This window comes from Argopecten irradians, chromosome 9, assembly GCF_041381155.1.
Source record: "Argopecten irradians isolate NY chromosome 9, Ai_NY, whole genome shotgun sequence".
Classification (NCBI taxonomy): Eukaryota; Metazoa; Mollusca; class Bivalvia; order Pectinida; family Pectinidae; genus Argopecten; species Argopecten irradians.
Window position 1 is genome coordinate 12,363,705 of NC_091142.1, and position 23,961 is coordinate 12,387,665.

At 35.1% G+C, this 23,961-nt stretch overlaps 1 protein-coding gene across 2 annotated transcripts in view; it reads right to left on the minus strand.

Moving 5' to 3' along the window:
- LOC138331486 (uncharacterized) overlaps positions 1-23,961 on the minus strand; it is a 133,814-nt gene that overhangs the window by 10,212 nt on the left and 99,641 nt on the right. For both annotated transcript variants that reach the window (XM_069279153.1, XM_069279154.1), the window contains 5 exons: positions 9,747-9,809; positions 4,464-4,539; positions 3,898-4,188; positions 2,127-2,210; positions 386-526 (listed from right to left, as the gene is read on the minus strand). In XM_069279153.1, the coding sequence (XP_069135254.1) occupies positions 386-526; positions 2,127-2,210; positions 3,898-4,188; positions 4,464-4,539; positions 9,747-9,809 (655 nt within the window). The remainder of the gene's footprint in view (positions 1-385; positions 527-2,126; positions 2,211-3,897; positions 4,189-4,463; positions 4,540-9,746; positions 9,810-23,961) is intronic.

The window sequence follows — 23,961 nt, forward strand, 5'->3', positions numbered from 1 at the left end:
AGGGAACATGAAAGTGTGGAATACTTTTAAATATATACAGATGAGTATGATGACATGAAACACATTTCATGAAAGAATGTATACAAAGATTGAATGGGGTAATTTTCACCACTTCAGAAAAACGGGGATATTTTGGTACATGGAAGAAAAATCAAGAAGGGGAATTAATCTGTGTATATTAGGAGAAAGGGCCCAACTCTGTAGAATTTGATAGTGCTTAGGTTGATATATATATACTGTCATTGGTTTTCAGTTGAATCATAACAGGATGTAGCTGGAGAAAGAAATAGCTCAGAAAAGGGAGATAACTTGTTAGTAGGGGGTGGTTATCACCACCTTAAGCAAGTGTACATGATAGGGAGCAAGGTGTAGATAGGAAAACTACCTCCCCAAGCTTCAGATTTCTGGGATGTATGTGTAACTCCGTCTCGACTGCTCCAGGTCTCGGTTTTCACCGAAATTTTACCCTCGGTTCCGATGCATGATGCATTTTTGAGCTGCTCTGTCAAAAATTTGGCTGCTTGTTCTAGAGAGTGAATGGAATGAAATGAATGGATTTTCTATTAGAACCAAACGCCATAATGCATGGGAACACAAAAATCATTAATTCTAAAATGCAATTATAGCAATATTTGTTACTTTATATAAGATATTAGCATTAAACACAAAACACATGGTAACCAAAATTAACAGAAAAGTGAAACAAAAATGGTGAGCACAGATATAAAATCAACATAAAATAAAATGTGGACACAAATAAAACAAAAGTAACTTTCAGAAATCCTATCCATAATGGAATGAAAACATAGGGGGTATTTTACAGTATATTTTCAACCATACTAAGGTTACAAATATTTACGTAATCTTGCGGAGTAGATAAAACTGATCAAATACATCATAATGAAATTTCTCGAGAATGCAGTGAAAACAGTAACTGTATTGTTTATTATCACAAAACGACGCTTTCATCTTTGCAAGATGCTAAGCATGAGTTTGACAAACAAATTGGACAATTTGGGTATGAGATAAAAAAAATAATTGAATATTATATTACAGTAACAATTCACATGGTGTATTGATGTGTATGAACAGTACAATGAACATTAATTTTCTCCTTGCTGTATTTCAAATTGACAAAATCTTTTCATCAGTACAAATATTCGGCAATCATTTATTGCGTAGTTTTAAATGTTTTGCCCTAAAGTGTAAATATGCAGCAATGATTTAATGAATAGTTTGAAATGTTTTGCTCTAGAGACATTCTGAAAAAAAGTGTTTTGAAAAAAAATATCCATGTGAATTCTACTAAGGGAGATAACCAGATATTGTTGCCAGGACAACATGCCAGAAAACACAAACAGCCTATCCGTTTGGCTACAAGATGTTTTTGCCACGAGGATATTTGAGATAAGACACAACATGTTCACTATGAAAACCTGGTAATATATCAAACCCATCCCCTGGTACCTATCATTGGTCACACTTTTATTACACCATCAGCCATGTTATAGGAAAGCTTTTTAGCATTTTTTATCATATAGATATTATTATGGCTGGGTAGGTAACATAATATCTACTCTGGCAATAAACAATGCTTCTGATTTTTTTTCTATCAGATGAGCTCCAAAAGTCTTAACAAATAATTTTATTCCTATTATTTCTCTGGCAGTACGCACTACTTCTGATGTTCTTATAGAAGAGCGCCAAATTGTAACAGATGCTTTCTTTCCTAACCGATTTGTATCTTGTTACACACAGTGGGGTATTTGGGTGTTGTTCTTTACACTTCATCAAGACAGAGGTGTACACCAAACCACACATATCTGGGAAGTTTTGGTGGAATCTTATACTCATGCAATTTTACATAGCCAGGTGGCTAATAGATTCATGATCAGACAGTTAATGGTAGCCAAAGCAACCGAATCAATCGAGACTTGCTAATGCTCAGAAAATATGCAAGGGAATTTATTTCATTTGGAAGATGAGATATGGTGAATATTATATTATATAAAATGGAATTCTGCAGGCTTGTATACAATCAAACATGCACCTCCACTTCATATCCTGTAATAGAAAATCTGATTGGCTGTGGAAAGACACTTTATACCAAAGAACGTGATGCTTACCTGCCGTGGGTTTAGCACCATAACTCATACCTCCAAACCCTGCGGATGTTTCTGTTTTTTTAATAACGGTTGTTCTCGTTCCCCCTAGGAAGCAATGATAATGAAGGAAGCCATCAAGCATGGAGGCTAGAAGCTCAATACAAAGCTTTATAGCAAAGTAATCTAAAGATTCTACATATTGAAATCTGGCTCGCAAAAACAGTGGAAAAGTTGTTGTAACATACAACGCATTTTACGTTTTTTTTTTTTTTGGTTTTTCCCCCCAACATTATGTTCCGGGCACTCTTATCCCATTATCATCTTATTTAAATGATATTTTTCCATTAATATTGTAAAATGATCATCAAATGCAGATATAGTTTTAAAATTCTGATTTGAATATTCAAATTTTTAGTCAAAATCAATCACTTAAGCTATATACCATTCTATTTCTGAATCTGTTCTTCCAGGCCAAACTTCACTTAAACAAGAAAACCTCAATATCCACTTACAAAAAAGCAAATTTTGTTTCAATAAATGATTTTAAAATCATGTTTGGTATAAAATATTGAGTTATTTTTAGCCATCTTGTTTGGTAAGAGAATATAGTGTGGTTATTGAGGTTCGAAATTCTAGGATATATACTGAATAACACAGGAAACTTTTCTATAGGTAAACAAATCTTCCACAATCTCTACTAAATCCAAAATAAATCTGATTTTCATAAAGCAAGAATGGATATTCTAACATTCTTTAAATTAACTCAATACTACAGCTGATATAATTCTAGTTTCAGACAACCTATGTCAGTACTTTCTAGCTTTCTTGATGATTTTTCAGCCTTTTATCAAATTTTGTTTTTGTAAAACAATGAACCAAATAGCTATAAGAAATTGGAATGGATACAATTCCAAAACAAAGCAATACAATATTTGCAAATGTTACTAATAAGGGTATATTATATATATGGAAGGATAAAATATAACTTGGCAATGCTATGCAGACGCAAGCTCTTATATTTCTTTTCAGATAAATCAAACTATGTGTGGCTTTATAATGTATCAATTTAAAAATTTATATTTGAACTTAATTTGAAGTTTCCTCATAATAGGTCACACATTATACTTTAAGATTTTTGCCAATTAAACAGTATGTAAATACTTTGATCATGAAAGAAGAATTGAAGCCCAAAGATTGATATTTCACACTAAAGGATAGAGGGGAAACAGAGTGTAAATATTGGCTAGATATAGAATATAATACAAGATAACTATTTATATCAAAAGCAGAAAAAAACACACACGATATATATCATATGTATATTGTATATATAATATATAAAACATCAAAGAAACATAACTTAACAAAGCATGACAATTTATTGACTCGTGGCTTATCCGGGCCTTAAATTCACGATCTACGGCACCCAATCGCTAGCCAAACATACCTGCGCCTTCTACCACTGCGCCACAGATATGTTTGGCTAGGCGATTGGGTGCTGTAGATCGTGAGTTCGAGGCCCAGATAGGGCATGAGTCAATAAATTGTCATGCTTTGTTTAATAGTGTTTCTTTGATATTTTGTATATATAATATATATATTTGAAACAGGTTTCTAAATAAAGATGATATGCATGGCATCTACCACCCGGCGGTCTACTGTCACCCATCCTACACTACTTGCTACCCAGCCGACACCCACGTCACAGCTTCTACTACAACTCTGAACACCTCAACACCTAACCCAAAGGCACAAAAACCTGTGTAAAAGATTAACGTTTGAGACAACTCACCTGGAATTTCTTCTGTCTTGGACACTGTTGTCGTGTGGGTTGTACCCTTCTTTCCGAGGTCGTCATACACAGCTAGCGTTCTGGCCTTATCCTCGTCGGCACGTCGTATTTTCTCCTTTAGACTGTCCTCTGAAGCCTGAAGCGTCTTATTGTGTTGTTCTGATGCTGTTTTGGCCCTCTTGTCAAACTCAGCCAGCGTTTTGGCTTTTTGTATGTCTGCCTGTTCATGTCTGCGTCTGATGATGTCTTCATTTTCCTTTTCTCTCTGGATTCTACGTGCTTCAATTTCCTCTGTAATGAAAACAATAATAACAGTTACGGAGATGATTCCGTCTTTTTGATAGTGATACTAAATGCATCCTAAAGATATCCTGCAATCTGCCAATATCCATCAGAATCATAGACTCCAAGACAAACCTCATATACATTGAGATTAATAGTCAGTTTTCCTTCCACTCATATCAATTTTCAAAATGTTTGTGATGATATTCTTCATATTAATTAATATAAAGATGGTAAAGGAATCTTGGCGACACTAGCCTCCAAATAGATTAACATCAACTTACTGCTCTTAATTTCTCGTAGCTCTTTCATTCTATTACGAATTCTCTTCCTCTCCTGAAAGTCCTCTGTCTTGGAGAGCTATTAATGAAAAAAAAAGATTAACACTGAACACACAGCACAATATTTATATAGTTACTACATTTGATGTATGTTCATGGTTGCAAAGAAAGATGAATATGGTTTTCATGATCGTTTGGCTTTTGATGTCATTAAAACTGCATAAGATAGAGGTATATCAATATGAATAAAAGATGTGCGTAGTTCCAAAGTTTAAAAGAAGCTATGCGATATTTTTAAGGTATTCTTGGAAATTTGCAGTGTCCAAGAAAATCTAGGTCAATAGTCTAAATGAAGGTCACTGTGACCTACATTTCTCTTTTCTGTGTCAAAGGCACAAAGTTAACTATTGCCTTGCCAAATGTTCAGTCATGCTACGCCAATAACCAATTCAGTGTACAATGTGGCCCCCACAGTTCATTAAACGTTCATGTCTTCTTTGATCCATGTCCATACTTAATCACAAGTTATCCAAATCTTATATGTCTGACTAGAACTTAACAACCAGATAATTGGGGAGTGTTGGTGGTACTACTGCTGAGCTACCATCACAAGCCATAATGGTCAAAATATTGTATTGATTTTAAAAGACTGGAAAAAAGGAAACCAATCTTTTCATACTATCAGGATACAGAGAAGAGCTATTCTTTGCCTGAAATCTCTCTTCAGGTTGGCAAGGAAACTCGACATGTCTGCAAATACATAAATCCAAGTTTCACTTCCCCCTTCATGTGAAACGGAATGAACAAGGATAGGTACAAACCATTGCATAAAATTAGAATTTATGCTTATACTATCTGACCTTTATACAGTGGTCAAATTGTGCTGAAATTGCAAGGTCATTTAGGACCTAAACACATTGATTTTTATAGGCAGGTGGTCTTTATTTAGGAGTTGTTGCTAAGACAGGTTCATCAGCTTACATCACATAGACGAGATGTAATGGAAGCCAGAAAGCGGATCAGTAGAATAGACGAGCCTCGACAAAAATTGGGTGAATACCACGAAAATTCCTCAGTGGTGATTCCAGCCATTACAGAGGTTTGACCCCTGTACAACAATGTATTGTCTCCCTCAGGTAGGTAACACATACCTTTCATCATCAACATTCTACAATTAACACTCTTGTATGTCCCTCCACTTTCAATAGCACCTAAATGTCAGCAACAACCTACGTGGAATTTACAGTATAAATACCAGGTTTACAACATTCTTATTTCTGACTAGATTACACTCACTCTTGAAGAATTTCTGGTGCAGATCTGGAAACCAACGTTGCTGTTTGGTTTTGGGATATACCAAATCTAAAGTGATTGGTGTGAGTATTAAAGATGCTCCACCGCCGACAGAGCATAAATAATATTCATCATTCGAACAATAATTTGTGTTTAATCGTGTATACATATGCCTAATTAACACAAAAATGATAAAAAATCATTTATTTTGCCTTTGGTGCATGCGCAATCAATACTTCATTTCATATAGAATATAGTGCCACGGAATTTTTCGGGATGCAATTAATTATTTTTCATATTTTTAACTTGAAGTAAAATTAGAAGTTCAAACTTTTCAATGATGGTAATGGTGTAAAGTAAGTAACTTTTGTAACAGAAGCAAAATATTAAATCGTCTGCTCCTGGTTTAGATAATGAAAAAATATCATTTGTCAACGGTGGAGCATCTTTAAATCTACAGATTGGGCAAGTACTTAGAAAAGAGTTCCAATAAAGCACTGATGACAACAAAAGATGACGTCATAGTGATGGTTAACATAATATAACTATTGAAATGCTTGAGTAAAGACAATGAAGACATCCTCCTTTTTTTACAGTAACCCTAGTGAACAAGCACAAGCAATTGTCATTGAATAAAAATTTTCATTTTAAAAGATATAAGTGAATTTGTTAGATGAATTGTGCCAATTTTTGGTTCATAACCAATGATTATTTTTTAGCATGTGACCCAATTTTAGGTGTAACTTCAGGTTTTATTGGGGACTAGTTTCATGAGTATAACTTGAATCAGGATCAGTGACCTATGATTCTCTTATATACACTGTACCAAATCAATGCTATCTTTGTTCTGTTAGATAGACTATAAGAAGTTATTTGGCCTATATCTGTGATTATTTATTATCACTTGTAATACAGACATGTAGGTTTACCATAACAATGCAACTCTCGCCAACCTTTGGTTACCAGAGCACAAGATGTATGCATGTACAGCACTACATAAGTACACCATCAAAAGTACTACCATTGACTTAAGTCTGAGGGTACTAGCAATAATGGTACCGAAGATAGATCAAGTTATGCAATAAGAAATGTAGCATGTCCAAACAAAAGAGGACAGAGAAATATTTATATCCCAGCCTACTCACAGAGAAATAATGAGCAATGTGAGAGAAAAAGCCAAAAGTCTACACGGGCCTTAGAAAAAAGGAACGTTGTAAAAAACATCATAGAAAGTAGGAACACAGTAAAAAAAAATCAAGGGAAGTTGTAGGTTGTGTGCCAATGCCTGATGTTACCGAAAATCTCGTAAAAACAACTGTTGAGAACATGCCTCTCATTCCACTAGTCCAAGCATGAAATCTATTTTCCATATAAATCATGACTACTGGTGAAATTATACAGTGAAAATCTTGGCTTATTCTTTTATCAGAGGTAGCTATCATCACCATGGCAACAAGACTCCAATAATGCAGACTCCAACGTAATGGCCGACAGACAACACAAAGATGGCCGATAGACAACCTCTTTGATGTATATAACAAACCAGAAATACAACATCAAGAGCTGGAATAATGGATATACAGGCGTATCTTATAGTAGATCATGTAGGTGTTGGGAGGGTGCAAAATGATAACAGAATGGAAGCACGATTTTCCATGGATGTCCATGGGCCATCTTGATTCAGAAATTATAATTGTTACAGGCTTTCCTTTAATAACAATATATTATGAAGCACGGTTTTGTTTATTGCTAAATTATGTAAAGTTTTGCTGGCAAACCGAACGTTGATTGACATGTACCCCCTTATCAAACAGCTAGACCAGAGTCACAAAAACGAATGGCATAGCATAGTATACCCACTCAACCTATATTGATAAGATGGTCTAGAAAGGATGCCTTATATCATTATAACACTTGTTGAAAAGGACTTGACATGTGATAACTTTGATAGCTAGTTATTGATATACACTTTGTATATTGTATCTTGCATTTTACTGTATTTTTTTTTTTTTTTACTTTCGATTGCTTTTTAATATATTCTTTCCAGTCTCTTGTCTTCTAATTATCATGAAAGAAGGTCAGGGTACCCTCTATGTACAAAGTAGAGGTAGATCAGAAGTACAGTAGGTTTGATGGATGAGACCTGAAGCACCACATCATCCGAGAATGTGAACCTTGTTTTTAGGTTACTAGGGAGAAGCTTTCATCCTTATAGATATTGTCTCGATAGGCTAATTGAAATCTCATTTGATACTGTAGTTGTTATGACTTATTCATTCAAATGTAAATTACTGAGTTACATTTCAAGTTTGAAAACAAGTCATATGTAATTAAAGGTAGACCACAGTGACTGCATTGTGCTAGTGTACGTGGGCTTATTTCATTTCCGTCTTTGGCAGACATGTTCAAAATTTTGAAAACTTTAACACTTTCTTTTTTATTTTGCATATTCTCCTGACTCTACCTGCTTGTTTAAACAGTTTCCCCACAACATTTGAGCTTTCAGTGATAAGCTGTATACATGTTTATCTTCTACATCTTTCAACACCTCTAGAAGTTATCAAAGATTCCGATGATGTATATAATGCTCTATATATCTAGATTGATAAGTTTGCCAACTTCAGCTCGGTTTGCATGTGTGGATGAACCTTCTGACTATCCCTTTCAAAATTATATGACAAAGTTAGGAATTAAATTTAAGACAAGCATTTATTTGTATATAAATGTTGGTGTTATCTGTAATACCTCTACAGTAAAACCTGTCTAAGCGACCACCTGTTAAAAACCACCTGCTTAATCAGACCACTTTCTTCAGATTCTAACTACAATATGATGTTTGCATCAAGACCACTTAGTTATGAAGATTATTTCTTCTTTGTCTCCAAGTTTTTTTATAGGTCAGTATTCAGATCTATATTCATAATGAAATCACATTTTTCGTGAACATATTCAAATTTATTGGTATCAACCCCAATTCCTTTGAACAAATCTGATATTTAACAAATAGCATATATACTGGCACAGGATGTAAATAGAAATAATCTTAGTTAGACAAATATGTTCAGTAAGGTTTTTCCGCGGAAAAAAGATAATGTTCCGAATTGTGACATAAATAACCATGGGTTTACTTCATTTTATGAATACTTTTGCCTATACTACAAAATGTTGTCATAGAGAACAATGAGAATACAGTAGGCCAGGATGGGTCGTCAGGATAAGGCAGCATTGTGGTAAACACCAGAGATTAGGCTCCAGAGGCTGACCTGTAGGGGTAACTATAGATACCTTTTGACCTGTGCAGTGAGCTTTGGAGATAATAAAGAGGGATTACGGCTGCAACTGATGCTGAGCTACACTCTGTGACCTGTTTATTATCAGTACCTATATATAACATAGGGTCTGCATTAATCAGGTGTAAACGTATCATGTCTTCAGAATTCACTGATTTTGAAGTACGGTGTTACATACCAAGAATCATCACACAGATTGTGTCTACAGATTTAAAAAAAAATGTTTCAAGGAAAATGAGCAAAAGCATTGCTGCAGTATTTTAATCTAGTAAGAAAGTTTAGCTGATTACTTTAACTGAATCCCTAGCACAGTATGTTAGTCATGTCAATGACCATAAACCATCATTTACCATGGTATACATACCCATATCAACTTAAGGGGAATGCAGTGTAATTTCACAAGCATGCATTCTAACTTCATTTGTGAAGTTTTATTAAGAGTCCATCCTTTACTCCATGGCACCAGATTTGAGCCTCAAACTTTGGTGCTTTAGCAAGATCTGCTGGCAACTGAGTCAACTGTCAGTCCTACATAAACTATGGAGTCTAGACTAATGCTCAACCTCAAAACTTGTATGTCACTTGGGTCACCATTGTCAATGTTATTTGACTAAGGAGTCTAGATGTTATTTCCAAACTAACCAAGTCCAGCAATGTCTGGGAAAATGATCAAAGCAATGATTCAATCCAAACTTGTACTTACATATTTGTGCAACTCCTCCTCATCATCCATTGTTTCGTAGGAAGGCATGATGGCTTTGTCTCCCTGCAAAGACAACAAATTATTAATATTTTTCTGTTTTACATATTTCAAATGATGAAAGGTTCAACAGGTAAAACCTATTCTATTACATTGGTACCATTTGAATTGGATCTATCTACTTTCCTAGACCCCCCTCCCCAGAATTTGAATATTTATCCATCCATGATTTTGTAGATGTCATGGTAATGTAAATCACCCTCTTAATTCTAAACTGACGTTGATCTTCCAAATCCAGGATATCATGCACAATCTTATACATCCAGATGATAGGCAGCCATTATGTATAATATCCTTTTATATCCTGAAAGACAATGCTTGGAGAACGACAATAGTTATCACCTGTCTATCCACCATAACACAGAATTTGTCTTTGTTGATGTAAACATAAAATGAAGATATAACCATTTTTTTCACTATGTAATGACTACTGACAGTCAAGTTCTAAGTTAAATCCCAACAAATACTCTAATGGAAGGTCTGCACATAGAAGCAGGTGTTCAAATTTATTTTTATCTTACATTTTTAACAAGATTTGAGCCAAAGACTTTGCCAGGGAGTTCCACATCTGGAGATTCTGCATCGTTAAAATGCATTGTTTCACCATAACGAACGCTTTGTAATCTTAACCACCTTCACTTAATCACCCCTGAGAATTCATAGTGAACTATTCCAGTATTTGATTTGGAAGAGTTTAAATGTGTCTTCAGGGGTGAATAAGTTAAAACAGTTCATCAAAACAGTAACATATCGCCTTTAAACGTTCATTTTGCTACTCTCCTTATTCTTGGAAAAGACTAACCACAATGTTTTCGATTTTTAAACTGGACCATGCTCAACATTCCAATGTTCAATGGTACAGACTCTGGGTACCAAACCCCTCCATACATCTGACCATACTAGTACTGTAAAACTTTGGTACCCCTAAGGTGGGATTTTAAGTACCTGAATCCCATAGAAAGGCGTATATAAGTAGCCACCTGGTATTTATGCATCATGACCTTAAAGTGCACATCATGCTATTATTAGTCACAGAAATATTAAGTTCCTATAATACTGAAACAACAGCCTACAGGAACAGCAAGTTGCACCAAAAATGTAAGGAATGCCTAAGGGTAACCAATGTTAAACAACATTTATAATTCTATGAAATGATTAATATCTATCGGTTACAATAATGTTAAACAACGTTTATAATTCTGTGAAATGATTAATGAGAGTCAACATTTTATGTAAGGTTGGGTAGATTAGAAATATGTGTATCAAAAGTCAAAGATTACAGCTCTGGGCGTTGACCTTGGAACTGCAGTACGCTCTTTGAGACATGATATTCCTGAAAATCAGTTTAAGAGTTCAGCAAACTGTTTGGCAAGATATAAAACCTTTGGCTGTATGACCTTGACCTTGACCTTTTATTCCAAACCATGGAAACGAAAACACATAAACAGCTTGACTATCTTGGCCCAGCCAACTCGAGCAAAACAAGGTGGGATTTTATTGTCATAACTAACGCAGATTGGGGGAGATTCAGATATCGTAGAAAGTATAAATGTATCATATTTTCAATACTTCAAAGTCTTTTTAAAAATTCAAGAATTTTTTCTTTGTACACTATAGCCTTGAATAGATCACATCAACCTTCAGTGATATTATTCTGGCATAACACTATACCTTATCTGAGAGCTTTATGATGCCTTTCAGATACCTTAAGTAGACAACCCATCGACAAACACACATTGAAAAGTACATTTTTTAGTCCTAAAATCAACTGATTGAAATGTGGATTTTTTGTAAAAATTATATGCATTTTAAAGTGATAATAACAGTTAAAACTTTTATACTTTTAAACTTTTTGACTGGGGTTTTCTCAATCATTGTAATTCCACAGAAAATGAAATATTTCTGATGTTTTAACTGTTGTCATACATGGACCCAGGTTTCTGGATCATTATCGTAGACGCTTTACCATGGCTAAATCATAGAAGTTTTTATTATGTAGCCAGTCTTTAACTACATGTACATGTTTCGGTTTTCACATAATTTGATGATCACTAGTTCAGTAATTTTCCACTCACTGACACTGCTGTATATTTTTGTTACGAGCCTTGACCTGATACTCTTGAGACTTTGAATAGTTTCCAATTGTATGCTGGTCAGCTAACAGAGGTACAACTCCTGCTTGACCATTGTACCAAGTGTATTGTCCGGTTCACAACCTTCATACCAGAGCCAAAAAGTATCTTGTTGTTGTATAGATATTGTTTGTATAGTGTTTCAGTGATGGTCAGATCTGGTAAAATAATGGTTGAATTCTGATGCCATTAGAAGCGATGTTTATAGGAAAGGTGAAGTCTTTATCTAGACTAAATTGTCTAGGTATACTAAAGGGTGAATGCAAATGTATATGCTTGAGTTGAAAGTTGAATGCAATTGTCTATACTCGAGTTGAAAGTTGAATACAATTGATAATGTTTTAGCTTAAGATTGAATTGAGTTATCAGTACTTGACTTCAAGAAAAAAATCAATTCTCTATTATAGAGTTGAAACTTGAAGGTTAAATTAAAATTGTTAGTGTTTGAATTTGGGGATAAATTCAACTGTCTGCTTGATTTGAAGATAACTCCTTTTTTATGCTTCGTCCTTGAGCAATTTTCAATAATGTGTTACCAAATGTCATGGAAAGATGCACTATTGCATGACCTTTTGACCTCAATTAAGAAGACTTTTCCATCCACATTCTCAGCTATAATAGAAACATGCTGTTTTTATGTTTGATAAATGTTTGAGAAGTTAAAACCATCAGTTTATCACTGACAGACATCAACCATACTGCTACAGACACCAATGTCTTATCATGATACATCCAAAACCTCAGGTCTCAGAAGGAAACACCGAGAAATTCCAATCACCAGACATCTATACAGTTCTACAAGACCTCATAAACTTTTATATTTCTATCAAGCTTTTGCTTTGTAGGCAATAAATTCAGAGTTCTTCATGAGGGTATGGAATCACCAATTTAATAAAATTTTCAGAAATTAAAGGGCATGAAGTTTGAATAAGGATGAAATTACATTACAGGATTTTGTTGACAAAAAAGAATCCACGAACGAAAGGCTAGCAATTTCCACCATCTTTTTCTTTATCCAAGCTATACCCCTTCCCTCAACTTAAATACCCCCAACTCCAACCCCTCACTTACGTGTGAGCATAAAAATATGCTCAAATTGCACTGAACAAACTTTGGAGTAAAGTTGGGACAAACAAGAGCTACCAAACTTCCCAGTCTGAGCTAGCTAGGTGTTAATGGCTACCAAGGTGTGCCGTGAGAGGAACCCCACATGGCTGGAAGCGTGCTGGCGATACTGGTACAAGACTCGGGACACCAGGGAGAGAGAGAGAGAGGTACCACTCGCATGCTGTGGGCGATTTATCATCAGATTCATCACAGGTTCTGATAAGAAGCCAAATCTTTTTATTAAATGATAGTGCATATTTCCCAGTGTTTGATGATAACAGATTTGAATACATCAGGCAGCTAATGGCAAGCCTGATTTATATAGGGTTTGGGCAATAGATATATGGTGGTGACTAGGAAGCAGAATTGGTTTGTTGGAAAACTTTCATGATTTTATTTAAAAAAAGACATGATCTAAAATTTACACATGCACATTGACTATGCAAAAAAAGTAAAAATAATATCTTGCACATATAGATACTATCAAAAGAAAGAAAACATCCCATACAAGATCCCCCCTCCTTTAAACAAAATGTAATAAGTAAATATACAGTAAGACGGGGACTCCTGCTAAGCAAGCTAGGTTACTATCAAAAATGTTACATTTTATACCTAAATCTATAGAAAGTATAAATGAAACATGGTATAATGCATAGCAATTTCAACATAGTAATGCTCAAACAAGAAGAAAATATTGACCTGAATAAAATCATTGGACTGACTTCTCGATTTTTTCTACACAATGTTCATGCAAACATAGTGACCTTTGAAATAACTAAACTGCCAAGACCGACCATGTACCAATAAAATGTATGATTTGGTGACTGATCAAATTAGCTGTCGCTATGGACAACCTAGAATGAATAAAAATTTTGACCTGCTGAACAAAAATAAGCTGCTCCTATGAAGATTACCATATAGCGGTTATTTTTGTGGGGATGTTATTTTAGCGATTTCACCAGACATTGGTATGATTGCAAAAAATCACGAAAAATTAAGAATGGTTGTATCATATAAGCCCTTAAAGATAGGTCACAAAAATTCAACAGCTAACACTTAATTTTCACATTTTTAAGATCAAATCGTGAAAATTTCGACTCCCAAAAATAACAGTCTATAAAATATCTTGTATATATTGTTTGACCGTATGACCAAAAATAAACTGCTCCTAAGAATTACCTTGTATGAAGTATAAACCGCTTGACCTGAACGTCCTTGAAAGCTTCCTCACTCACAAACCTCCTACATCAAACACAGCTCCTGTACGAAATACTGTGTTTAGGATATACAATAGGCCAGAGAGTATTTCACTGTTTGTTTTTTGTTACATTTTCTGTATGCTGTATATATCCCACCTCCGAGAAGCCAGAAAGTTGTAAGTCGTGTTCGGTAGAATGTGTGTTACAGACTCTGTAACCAGGTATGTGTAATACACACACCAACGTACGCCAATGCACATGCTTTCCATGTACAACTGATACACACTTGTTATAAACAAGAATCTATTGATGAAACACGGTCCACACTTATAATTGAACTTAATACTGCATTATATTCTGACACATTCTTACCCCAATTACTTCTATTTTAAACATGCCAATTAAGTTTTGTTTTGGAATTTAGGTTAGTAGACCAATTTTCTAATTTATATTATCAAGCCTGGTTGGAAAGCTGGGTGAATGTCCATGAAGCGGCAGGCTGGAATGTATTGTACCAAGGCACCTCAAAATCCGTATGAATTTGTAACAGACATAAAATTATACAAAGTGATCATTAAGATGCCTACTTGTTACCATGATCATGTCATGAAGAACTATCTATACAGAAATGTTAGGATACCTGTTATTAAAGTAATGCCATGACGTTCTATCCTTACAGAAATGGCAATATAGCAGTTCAAACTGTTACTACATTAACATCCTGAGGATTTTCTCTTAGGGAAATGGCGGAATACTTGTTACTTAGCATGGTATATAGTAATGCCATGAAGAGCTACTCATAGAGAAATGTGAAAAGCAATGTGATAGGATGCTATGAAAATCCAGTTAAACCTGTGTGCTAAAGGACACCTCTTATAAAGTACATCCTGTGCATATATCCTGTCTATAAAGGACATAATTGCCATGTCTCTTTAGTGTTCATTATAGAAGGTTAATCTGAAAATCTAAATTCTATTATCTACTATATGGTTAATGGGTTTGGGACGTAAATACATCCTGTTACATATTAATGACATCATCTGATCTATTTATAGACCAATACCCATAATCAAGAACCAAAACAACCTCAAAACTTCAAACTGTAAGACACAGTAGTGTTTCAGCAGACAGATGTAGACAGTTACACACACAAAAACTCTCCAATATACACTATGGGAACAAAAATGTTGCATACGGTAACTCCATCAGGTTAGAGCTGTAAGCGAATTCCTGGCGATTACTTTCTTCCTGGTGCCGTCTGTTAATTACGGGGGATTGCCAAGTACCTGTACGGATCCTGAGTAGGCACACTCACCTGCCACCACATCTCAGATATACACCAAGGCTCTTAAACTTTTCTTCTTTAAAAATGGCAGCACTTTGAAACATTTGGTGTAGTAATCCAATTGCTAACTCTATAAACTGTCTGTGAGAATCTAAATTTCTTGTTTTTATAGCGTAAAGAAAGTTTAGTTAATTGTCTGAAGTGTTCACCTGTAGGTAACTCTTACTTAGTTAGCTTAATTTTCTGGTTTTTTTTGCTTTGACATAATTCTGGCGAAGAAATTTTCTTTGCCTGCTTAATTTTGTTTAAGCAGAAGAAATTTTTTTGTCATTAAAAGAGTTTCTGAAAATTCTTGGCACTTAGACGTAAGAATGATGTTGGGTAAAAGTTACATACCTTTTGTAATTCTATCCCTTCATATGTCAGGTACAATTGAAATATCTTCTGCTTCAAAATAAAGAAATGCTCTTTCTGGATTTTGTCAGAAAAGTATCAATATATCCATGACATTATCAAACATGTTCTGTATCCAAGCCAATGTGTGGCCTTTACATACATTGATAGAATCATAAAATCGCTATTTCAGATGAATTTGCAAGGTTGTGAAAAAGTGATGAAAGGTGTCATTTACTTTGTTATATAAGAAAATGATGATAGTGGAAATTACAGATCCACATGTATATGACAAACCAATAAACTAGAAATTTAATCAACTCTGGGATGACAATTTTATTATTTTATTTCCAACCTATTGTAAAAGTTTTGAAAGGATAGAAGTGATGAAAGTGTGAATTACATTGTAGGTTGTCAAATTCTGATTGGCTGAAAATGAGGTCAAATTTCACGTAGCTCTAGAAGGAAGCAGCATTTGACATTCTATCAACCTAAAATAGCTGTAGACACCAATCTACATTCTACCCACTCCCTCGTGGTTTAAAATGATGCAAAATTTACCGCAGACAGGGCTTTAAAGAAAAATTTCACATGAAAGGACATTCAACAAACTTTTGTTGTGTTACCAATTCCCTTTAGAACTTCAAGATAAGTAATTGACATTTCTCCAATCTGCAGTAGACCTTGAAGGAAACAGCTATGTACCAAATTATATCGATTAACTTACTCTTTGTTACAAACTGCCTACAGAACATTGAGAATAAGCTATTGAAATTCTAATGCTTTCCTGAAAATTTTTGAAAATGTACCATTGAAATTCCAGTACACTTTCTGAAGAACTTTGAGAATAAGCTACTGAAATGCTAGTAACTTCCCTTAGTATTTAAGCTATTGATATCTACCAACTTCCTATAGAACTTTGAGAGAATAAGCAAATTACATTCTACCAACTCGTAATAGTACTTTGAGAATAAGATATTGAAAATTGCACCACCTAGGATAATCAATGGACATTTTCTCCAACTTCCTGTAGATCAAAAAAGAAATGGAGATTGACATTCTACCTACTTCCTGTATATATATTTATCTCCACAAAGAATCCTACATGTCTCCTGTGTATTCCTGGTATTAACTGTTGCCCAATAACTGTCAGTACTAATTTGTTAATTGCTTCAAGATCCACACATGTTTACAGTGGTTACTGATTCCCCTAAATAAAGCAGGTTATACATACACTGATGTTAAACTTATCAGAAGGCATGTCTTATGGTGATTGGGACATCATCGTGCAGTTACATCAAAACATGATGTCACGATTACTGGAAATAGGAACTTATTATACTCAATATCATTGACATGATCTCCACACCGATATTTTGTAGCTCATGATCATACACAGATTTGCAGTGACAGAAATTTACCAATATAGAAGTAAGCTGTGCAACTTTACAAACAGTATGAAAGTCATTACTGAAAAATTTGAGCAAGACCTTTGTTGCTGTTTTTTCTTTCTTGTGTGTGTGACATTATCTTTATTGTTGTTGCATAAATGGAGTACATTGGCAAAGCGGCAAAGCAAAAATCTACACTTTTTGTTATTATTATTGATATTAAGAATAGCTGGAGGAGAAGCAACATATTTATAGAGGTTGGTCAAATATTGTCCTATGTGAAGGATATCCTTGTAGGCATGCATATTTCTGCAAAGCAAATAATTGCTTTACAGTCTGCAAGACAATCTATACAATAAGTCAGTGATTTTTTAAAAGAATTTTCTGAATTTCTGATGTTGTTGTACATGCACTTATAATGATTCCATCACAAGAAAGGTTGCTGACAATTAGTGTCAGAAACCTATAGCTACATTGTATTTACACCATTCCTTGTGGCACCACTCATTGCAATGAGGTAACAACTCCAGCACATTGCAGTGTGGGCAGACAGAGATACAAGGGATGCAAGTACCTAGAAAACTGGCCTAACACCTAGGTCATTACCAGTACAATGCACCTTGTTAATTATTACTTCAGAAGCTGGCACATTGGCCAACATACAAGATCGTTTGGCCGAATTACGGAACTGGTTGGCAAAACAAAAAGTGGCAGTAGCCGATAGCAGACAGAAAAGCAGTTCTGCTGGCTATGTGGTATACAGAACACATACCTTTGTAAATTAATTCTTTCATCCATGTATTTGTTCAAAATAATGATGTTAATGTTTCCCATACCTTAACTAGAACTGTCTGAAAGACATACATATCTTCCTCCATATTAAATCAGCATGGGGCATTTAAGGACAGGTTTGTTGGTGGAGGAAATTAAAATTGGAATACCTAGGGAAAAATTACTGATCAGTAGTCAATGCTTCGCAACTGCCCCATATGGGATTCAAACTTGCGACCTAGAGTTGGAGAACATTTTCACAACTTGGCCAAATAACAGTTTATGCCACCTCCAATAACTCCATTGCATGTCGAGGCATGAAAATTGAAGGTCTTTCCAGTTCTAGTAAACTTCCTATTCATTCTGTTATCCTCAACATTTATTCCCTAGTTCTTATAATAGGAGGTCTGTGCTTCATATTTTGTGTCCGTGCTAGCTTGAGTATGCGTAAATAACATGACGGAAAAAAACAAGACAGTGCCATTTAACCAGTAATTACAATGAATAACATATAAACTGAATCATCTGAATGTTTGGAGGGTTATGTGTCAGACTGGGATACGAAGTTTGAAGTACCGACATGTGTAATGTTAAAATAACGCATTCCTCAATAAATGTAACAGTAGACAAACTTATAAGTACTTATCCTAACCTGGTGACCTACTTAACAGCTGTCAAGGTCATTGAGTACATGTGTTTTGTTTTGACAGCAGATCGCATATCTACAGGGTGCATCAGCTAAGTGATTGGAAGTGACTGTAACATTAGGTTTTTGTTCTAACTCTAATTATTTTACCCCGCTTCACATGTAAACAAAACCCATCATATCTGAAATAACAAACCCTTCAATAAATGATAGAACAAAAACTTTTAAATATCTATTTGATAAAATACATTCTAAACAGCAGAACAAGAACTCCTGCCAGTTTGATGTTTATACATGGCCAGCAGTTACACTGGAATTTGTTTACATCCGTTGCCATGGTGATGTGACTTCCTACAAACATTTATTGGGCTGTGGTACCTAATCCTATTATAATCCCATTACTGTTTCTCCCCCTCCAGTCGGCCAGATAAAGACCAGATCCTTTGGTACTAATGGACAAATTATAGGCTTAGCTAGGACTGGATTAGGCAGGCAATGGAAGCTGGGAGGAGGAGTTAATTCAAAGGAGGGAGGGCAGGAAAAGGAAACTTGGGAGGGGAGGAAGTTTTAATTTAGCTAATTTGGAAAAAGGCTGTACCTTTAATTTTTTATGTCAGTACAGATAAACTAGATTCTAAGTTACCTATAATTGTTTATTTGAATGGTTTTCTCATAAATAGCCCCACTGTTAATCTAACTATGTCTATGGTTGAGTACTATGGTATACTATAATGAACAATTAAACAAGTGTTTTGCCTATTGGTGTCGCCCTGCTAATTGATATGATGTATTAATATAACTATATGGCAGAGGAGGTTTACATGTACACATGAATGTTTATTTCTCACACTATTTCTCCTATAAATCAAAAGAATTCCTCCTTCATTATAGCATTTAATTCATTCGGGGGAACAAGAGGGGAGACTGAAGAATGCCAGTTTTACACAAATCCATTCTCTAATTAATCTTACATTTTACCACAGATTCATATCATTATAAAATATTTCACACATTTGTCTGAATGCTCTACCATTCATTGTTTATTCAGGGGAGGCAAACGAAAAAGATTTTTAGGTCGGAAAGAAACAGACAGTGACTAATATCAACACAATTTCAATATTCCCCTTCAATGGGCCTCCTGTGGACATTTTTGGAAGAACATTTTGTATGTAAGCTGATGCCAAGCAGAGGAGGAAGATAAACAAACTCTGGTGGTACAGTACAGCATCATCAGCCACTGTGGTAAATGTTCTCCAACACCGCACAACTAATTTATCTTTTTATCAAATGTTTTCATCCAATGATGTTTACTAGATAAACAGATTTCTTATCGGGTCACAACGTCATAAGCTACAAGAAAGGTCAAAGCATGACTTGGAACCTTTACAAAAGTTAACAAATACAAAACAAAGATTTAAATTTCATTTAAAAGAAACAAATTTTTCATCAAATTATTGGGAATTATAAGAACATTTACAATCAACAAGAAAGAAGGCACCATGGAGTTAGAGAATTAGAGAGAATACTCTGTGTACCAGCTTCAGGACACCTGTCTTATTTAACACCCCTTAATGTACTGGCTGACTGATATTCCCCACCTCTCCTTATACTTACCTGAACCAAGATCTATCTATATTCCACCCAGGCTGGGGATGGGTAGCTATTTAAGGTAGTGAGGACATATATCTGGTGGTACAGGTTCTATGGGGGCATGTGGTGGAGATAATAATATAGTGATGGGGTTAGGGAAATGGTCAGGTATGAATAATGTGTTATGATATAGATGTATATAGGGAGGGAAAAGCAGGGAGGGGGTGGAGGGTTGTAACAGCAGGTATATGTTGGTGAAGGATTGGGGAAGGGGAATTAATTGGAGGGTTGGGAGGGTGAGAGGTGTCAAAATGGAAGAGGGTGTGGGATGAAGGACAAACGGGGAAAAGGGGTTATGGCGAAGGTCAAATAGGAAGAGAATGTGAGAGATGGTCAAATAGGAAAAGGGTTCAAAAACAAGGGAGACAACTGGAAGAGAGGAAGTCAGGAAGGGCATGAAATGGATGGAGAGAGGATGTTAGAGTTTAGGGAGGAACTGGGGGTAAAGTTGAGAGATGAAATAGGGAAGGTGGCCCAGGAGGAATAAAGTGTGAAAGAGGGAAAATAAGGGAGGGGGTATCGGAAAGCAGGTTTGATGGAAAGGGTCAAATGGAAAAAAGTTGTGAGGGAAGGGTACATCAGTACAGGGATGAAATGGGCAGATGTGGAGTGAGAGGGGTAGGAGTTGGAGCAGAGGATAGACACCTACCATTAATGTGGCTAGAATAGACATCTGTTAAGTATATATAGATCACTCTAATGATAACAAATACAACACTATACCTCCTCTGATTGTGTACCAGGTTTTGACCAGTAATGCACTCAAACCCTGTTACTATCACTGGATCTCTGTTGTTTGTCCTACCCAGGGGATATACCACATTCCACCTATGTCAGACTTCCTTCCCCTGGGGCAAGTACAGATAGTCTTCCATATCAGCCCCATCCTTAGCCTTTACATCAGACTGGCCAACAGACACCAGGGTTCTATCTAATGCTAGATTATCTCCCCTAGTCTTAAATTCAGGTACTAGATTCGTGCATATTGTAGTGACAAATATGGAATAAAATTCAATGGATAATTCTCATAATCTACAAACTGAACACCAATCTAGTTTCAAGCTATTGCCTGGAATTTCAGACCTTTAGATATTCGCAGGAGAATAATAATACTAAATTATCTCCCCTTAGTTTGAAACTTAGAAACTTGAATCAGATGTTGCAGAGAAAAAATTAACTGAGCCAATTTTTAGTGATGATTTTGATAGTCCAGAGACTGGTGGTCAATCTGTTGTTGGTATCTGTAGAGTCCTAGTGCCCTAAAACTTCACACCCAAGCCTCAGGAACCAGAACAAGGACTAGCTGACCCATCAATCAATCAAATCCTCAAACGTGTCCTAGTTTACTTTTACTGTTCAATTACAAGGCTTTAGCATTGAGATAGCATTATCTCCCAGCTGTACTTGATACACTTAGTGGTACAGAAGCAGCACTATCTGGCCACAGGTAATTGGCCGTGTTAATTAAGAGAAGGGTGTATAGAGAACCAGATAATTACCTGTACAGTAGCCAGCTAAGCCCTGCTATCATCTCACCAACCGATACCCCCCCCCCCTCTAACCATCCCTCCATATCACACAAACAATACTACTACAAGTATCCCCATCACAGCCAATCTATTACTGCCCAAGACATCCTTCAAAGGATTCAATGGAAACTGATTTTGATAAGTCCTGAATATTATTTTGAACATTTTCATATATAACGCATATTTTCGTGGTATAAGATGATCGAGATTTAATACAATTATGTTTTCTCTTTCTCTTAGTCTAAAATATACAAAAATGTATGTTTTTAAATATTCTCCTTTCAACAATATTTAATTATTTCTATTATAGGACTTATCTTCTCTGAGAGAAAAATTAGAAATATTTCCAGTGGTTATAGAAATTGTAAACTTATAGAAGCTAGCTTGCATATCATCTTAATAGTTTTTTTCTTAGAAAATCTCTGACGTTAATTTGTCTGATTTAAAAAATTTGTTTACAGATTTCTAAAACAAAGCTCAAACTTTTGCAAAATAATGCTAGATCCACAACTTTACCGAAGAAGCTAAAAGCACAAAGTTTTCTTACTCCCTCCACAGAATCACCATAACACATTGCCACGGGTCTAAAAATAACCCATCTTTTTCAAAAATATTGGTATGCGTATCATAAAATGACTCAGAAATCGTGCATAATTAATCACTGTAAAAACTTACCGGTTATCAATGAAGAAAGTTTTTGACAAGGGTCCGGTGTCGTGTGATGTAAAGACACACGCGTGGCGGAGTCAGGTGAGGGGAATGCGCCCAGCGGAATCAGGTATAATATCCACTGGTAGAATGCATGGTTGTTTGACCTTCAGGGTAGTGGTATAGAGATAATACTACATACAAATGGCTGTGTAACTGTGAGTAGCACAGACAACTCCTGGAGGCTCCTCTCCCCAACAGATCACTATCTACACAGGGCGAGGAAAGCCCCACTCACTACCCCCTCCCGGACTCCCTCCCACTGACATCAGACCCCTGACTTACATCACTATAGTAGTTAATTAGACATCAAATGTTTCCAATTAATAGTTACTTCTTAACCATTTTGGATGTAACCGAGTATATTTGTATATAATTTTTTTTTTTTAACCCTAATGTTAGATATACCTTTCTGACCTTATGTAATGTCATATATTTGATTTACAAAATAGCATTTACCTCCTATGCTACCCATTATATTTTCCATTTTTTCAGTTTATATAAATTTTGATAGTCTTTCTTGAATGGAAGTTATTTAAAGAAAAGAAAAATAATGATGCTGTCCTTCAAAAACTTTTTTTTAGATATGAAAAAATGTCTTTTTAATCTTATTTAAAAGTGGAAATTCTCTAAAAAAAATTTGAGGTAAACAAGATTAGATTTCAATTCAATTTTTTGCCATTGAATTTAATCTTCTTTTTGATGAGAGATGTGTAATAAGTGTAATTTAAAATTGATTCCTAGAGTCTGGACAATTTGATTTTTTAACAGCACTAAGAGTCAGCCGAATCTATTGTAACTTACTTTTTGTTTCCCAGTTTTAATATCTTCAATAACTGAGATAGACGTATGTGTAGTTTTAATTGGAAGGTTATATATAACTTATCAATAACAATATCATCCTATTTGGTGTACTGATTATCGACAATTCAATCAATTAATTGATCTGACCATAGTTTTAAAGATCGATGCTCCACCACTAACAAATGGTATTTTTTCTCTATCAAAAACAGGAGCAGACAATTTTGCATTTTTCTTCAGTTACCAAAGTTACTTAATTACTTTACACCATTACCACCTTTGAAAAGTTTGAGATTCTAATTTTACTTCAAGATAAAAATATTAAAAATAATTAATTGCATCCGAAGAAATTCCGTGGCACTATATTCTATATGGAATGAAGTACTGATTGCGCATGCACTAAAAGCAAAATTTATCATTTTATGTTATTTTATGTGTTCATTAGACATATATATACACAATTAAACACCATTTATTGTTCAAACGATGAATATCGTTTATGCTCTGTTGGCGGTGGAGCTTTAAATAATGTCCTGATCAATTAAT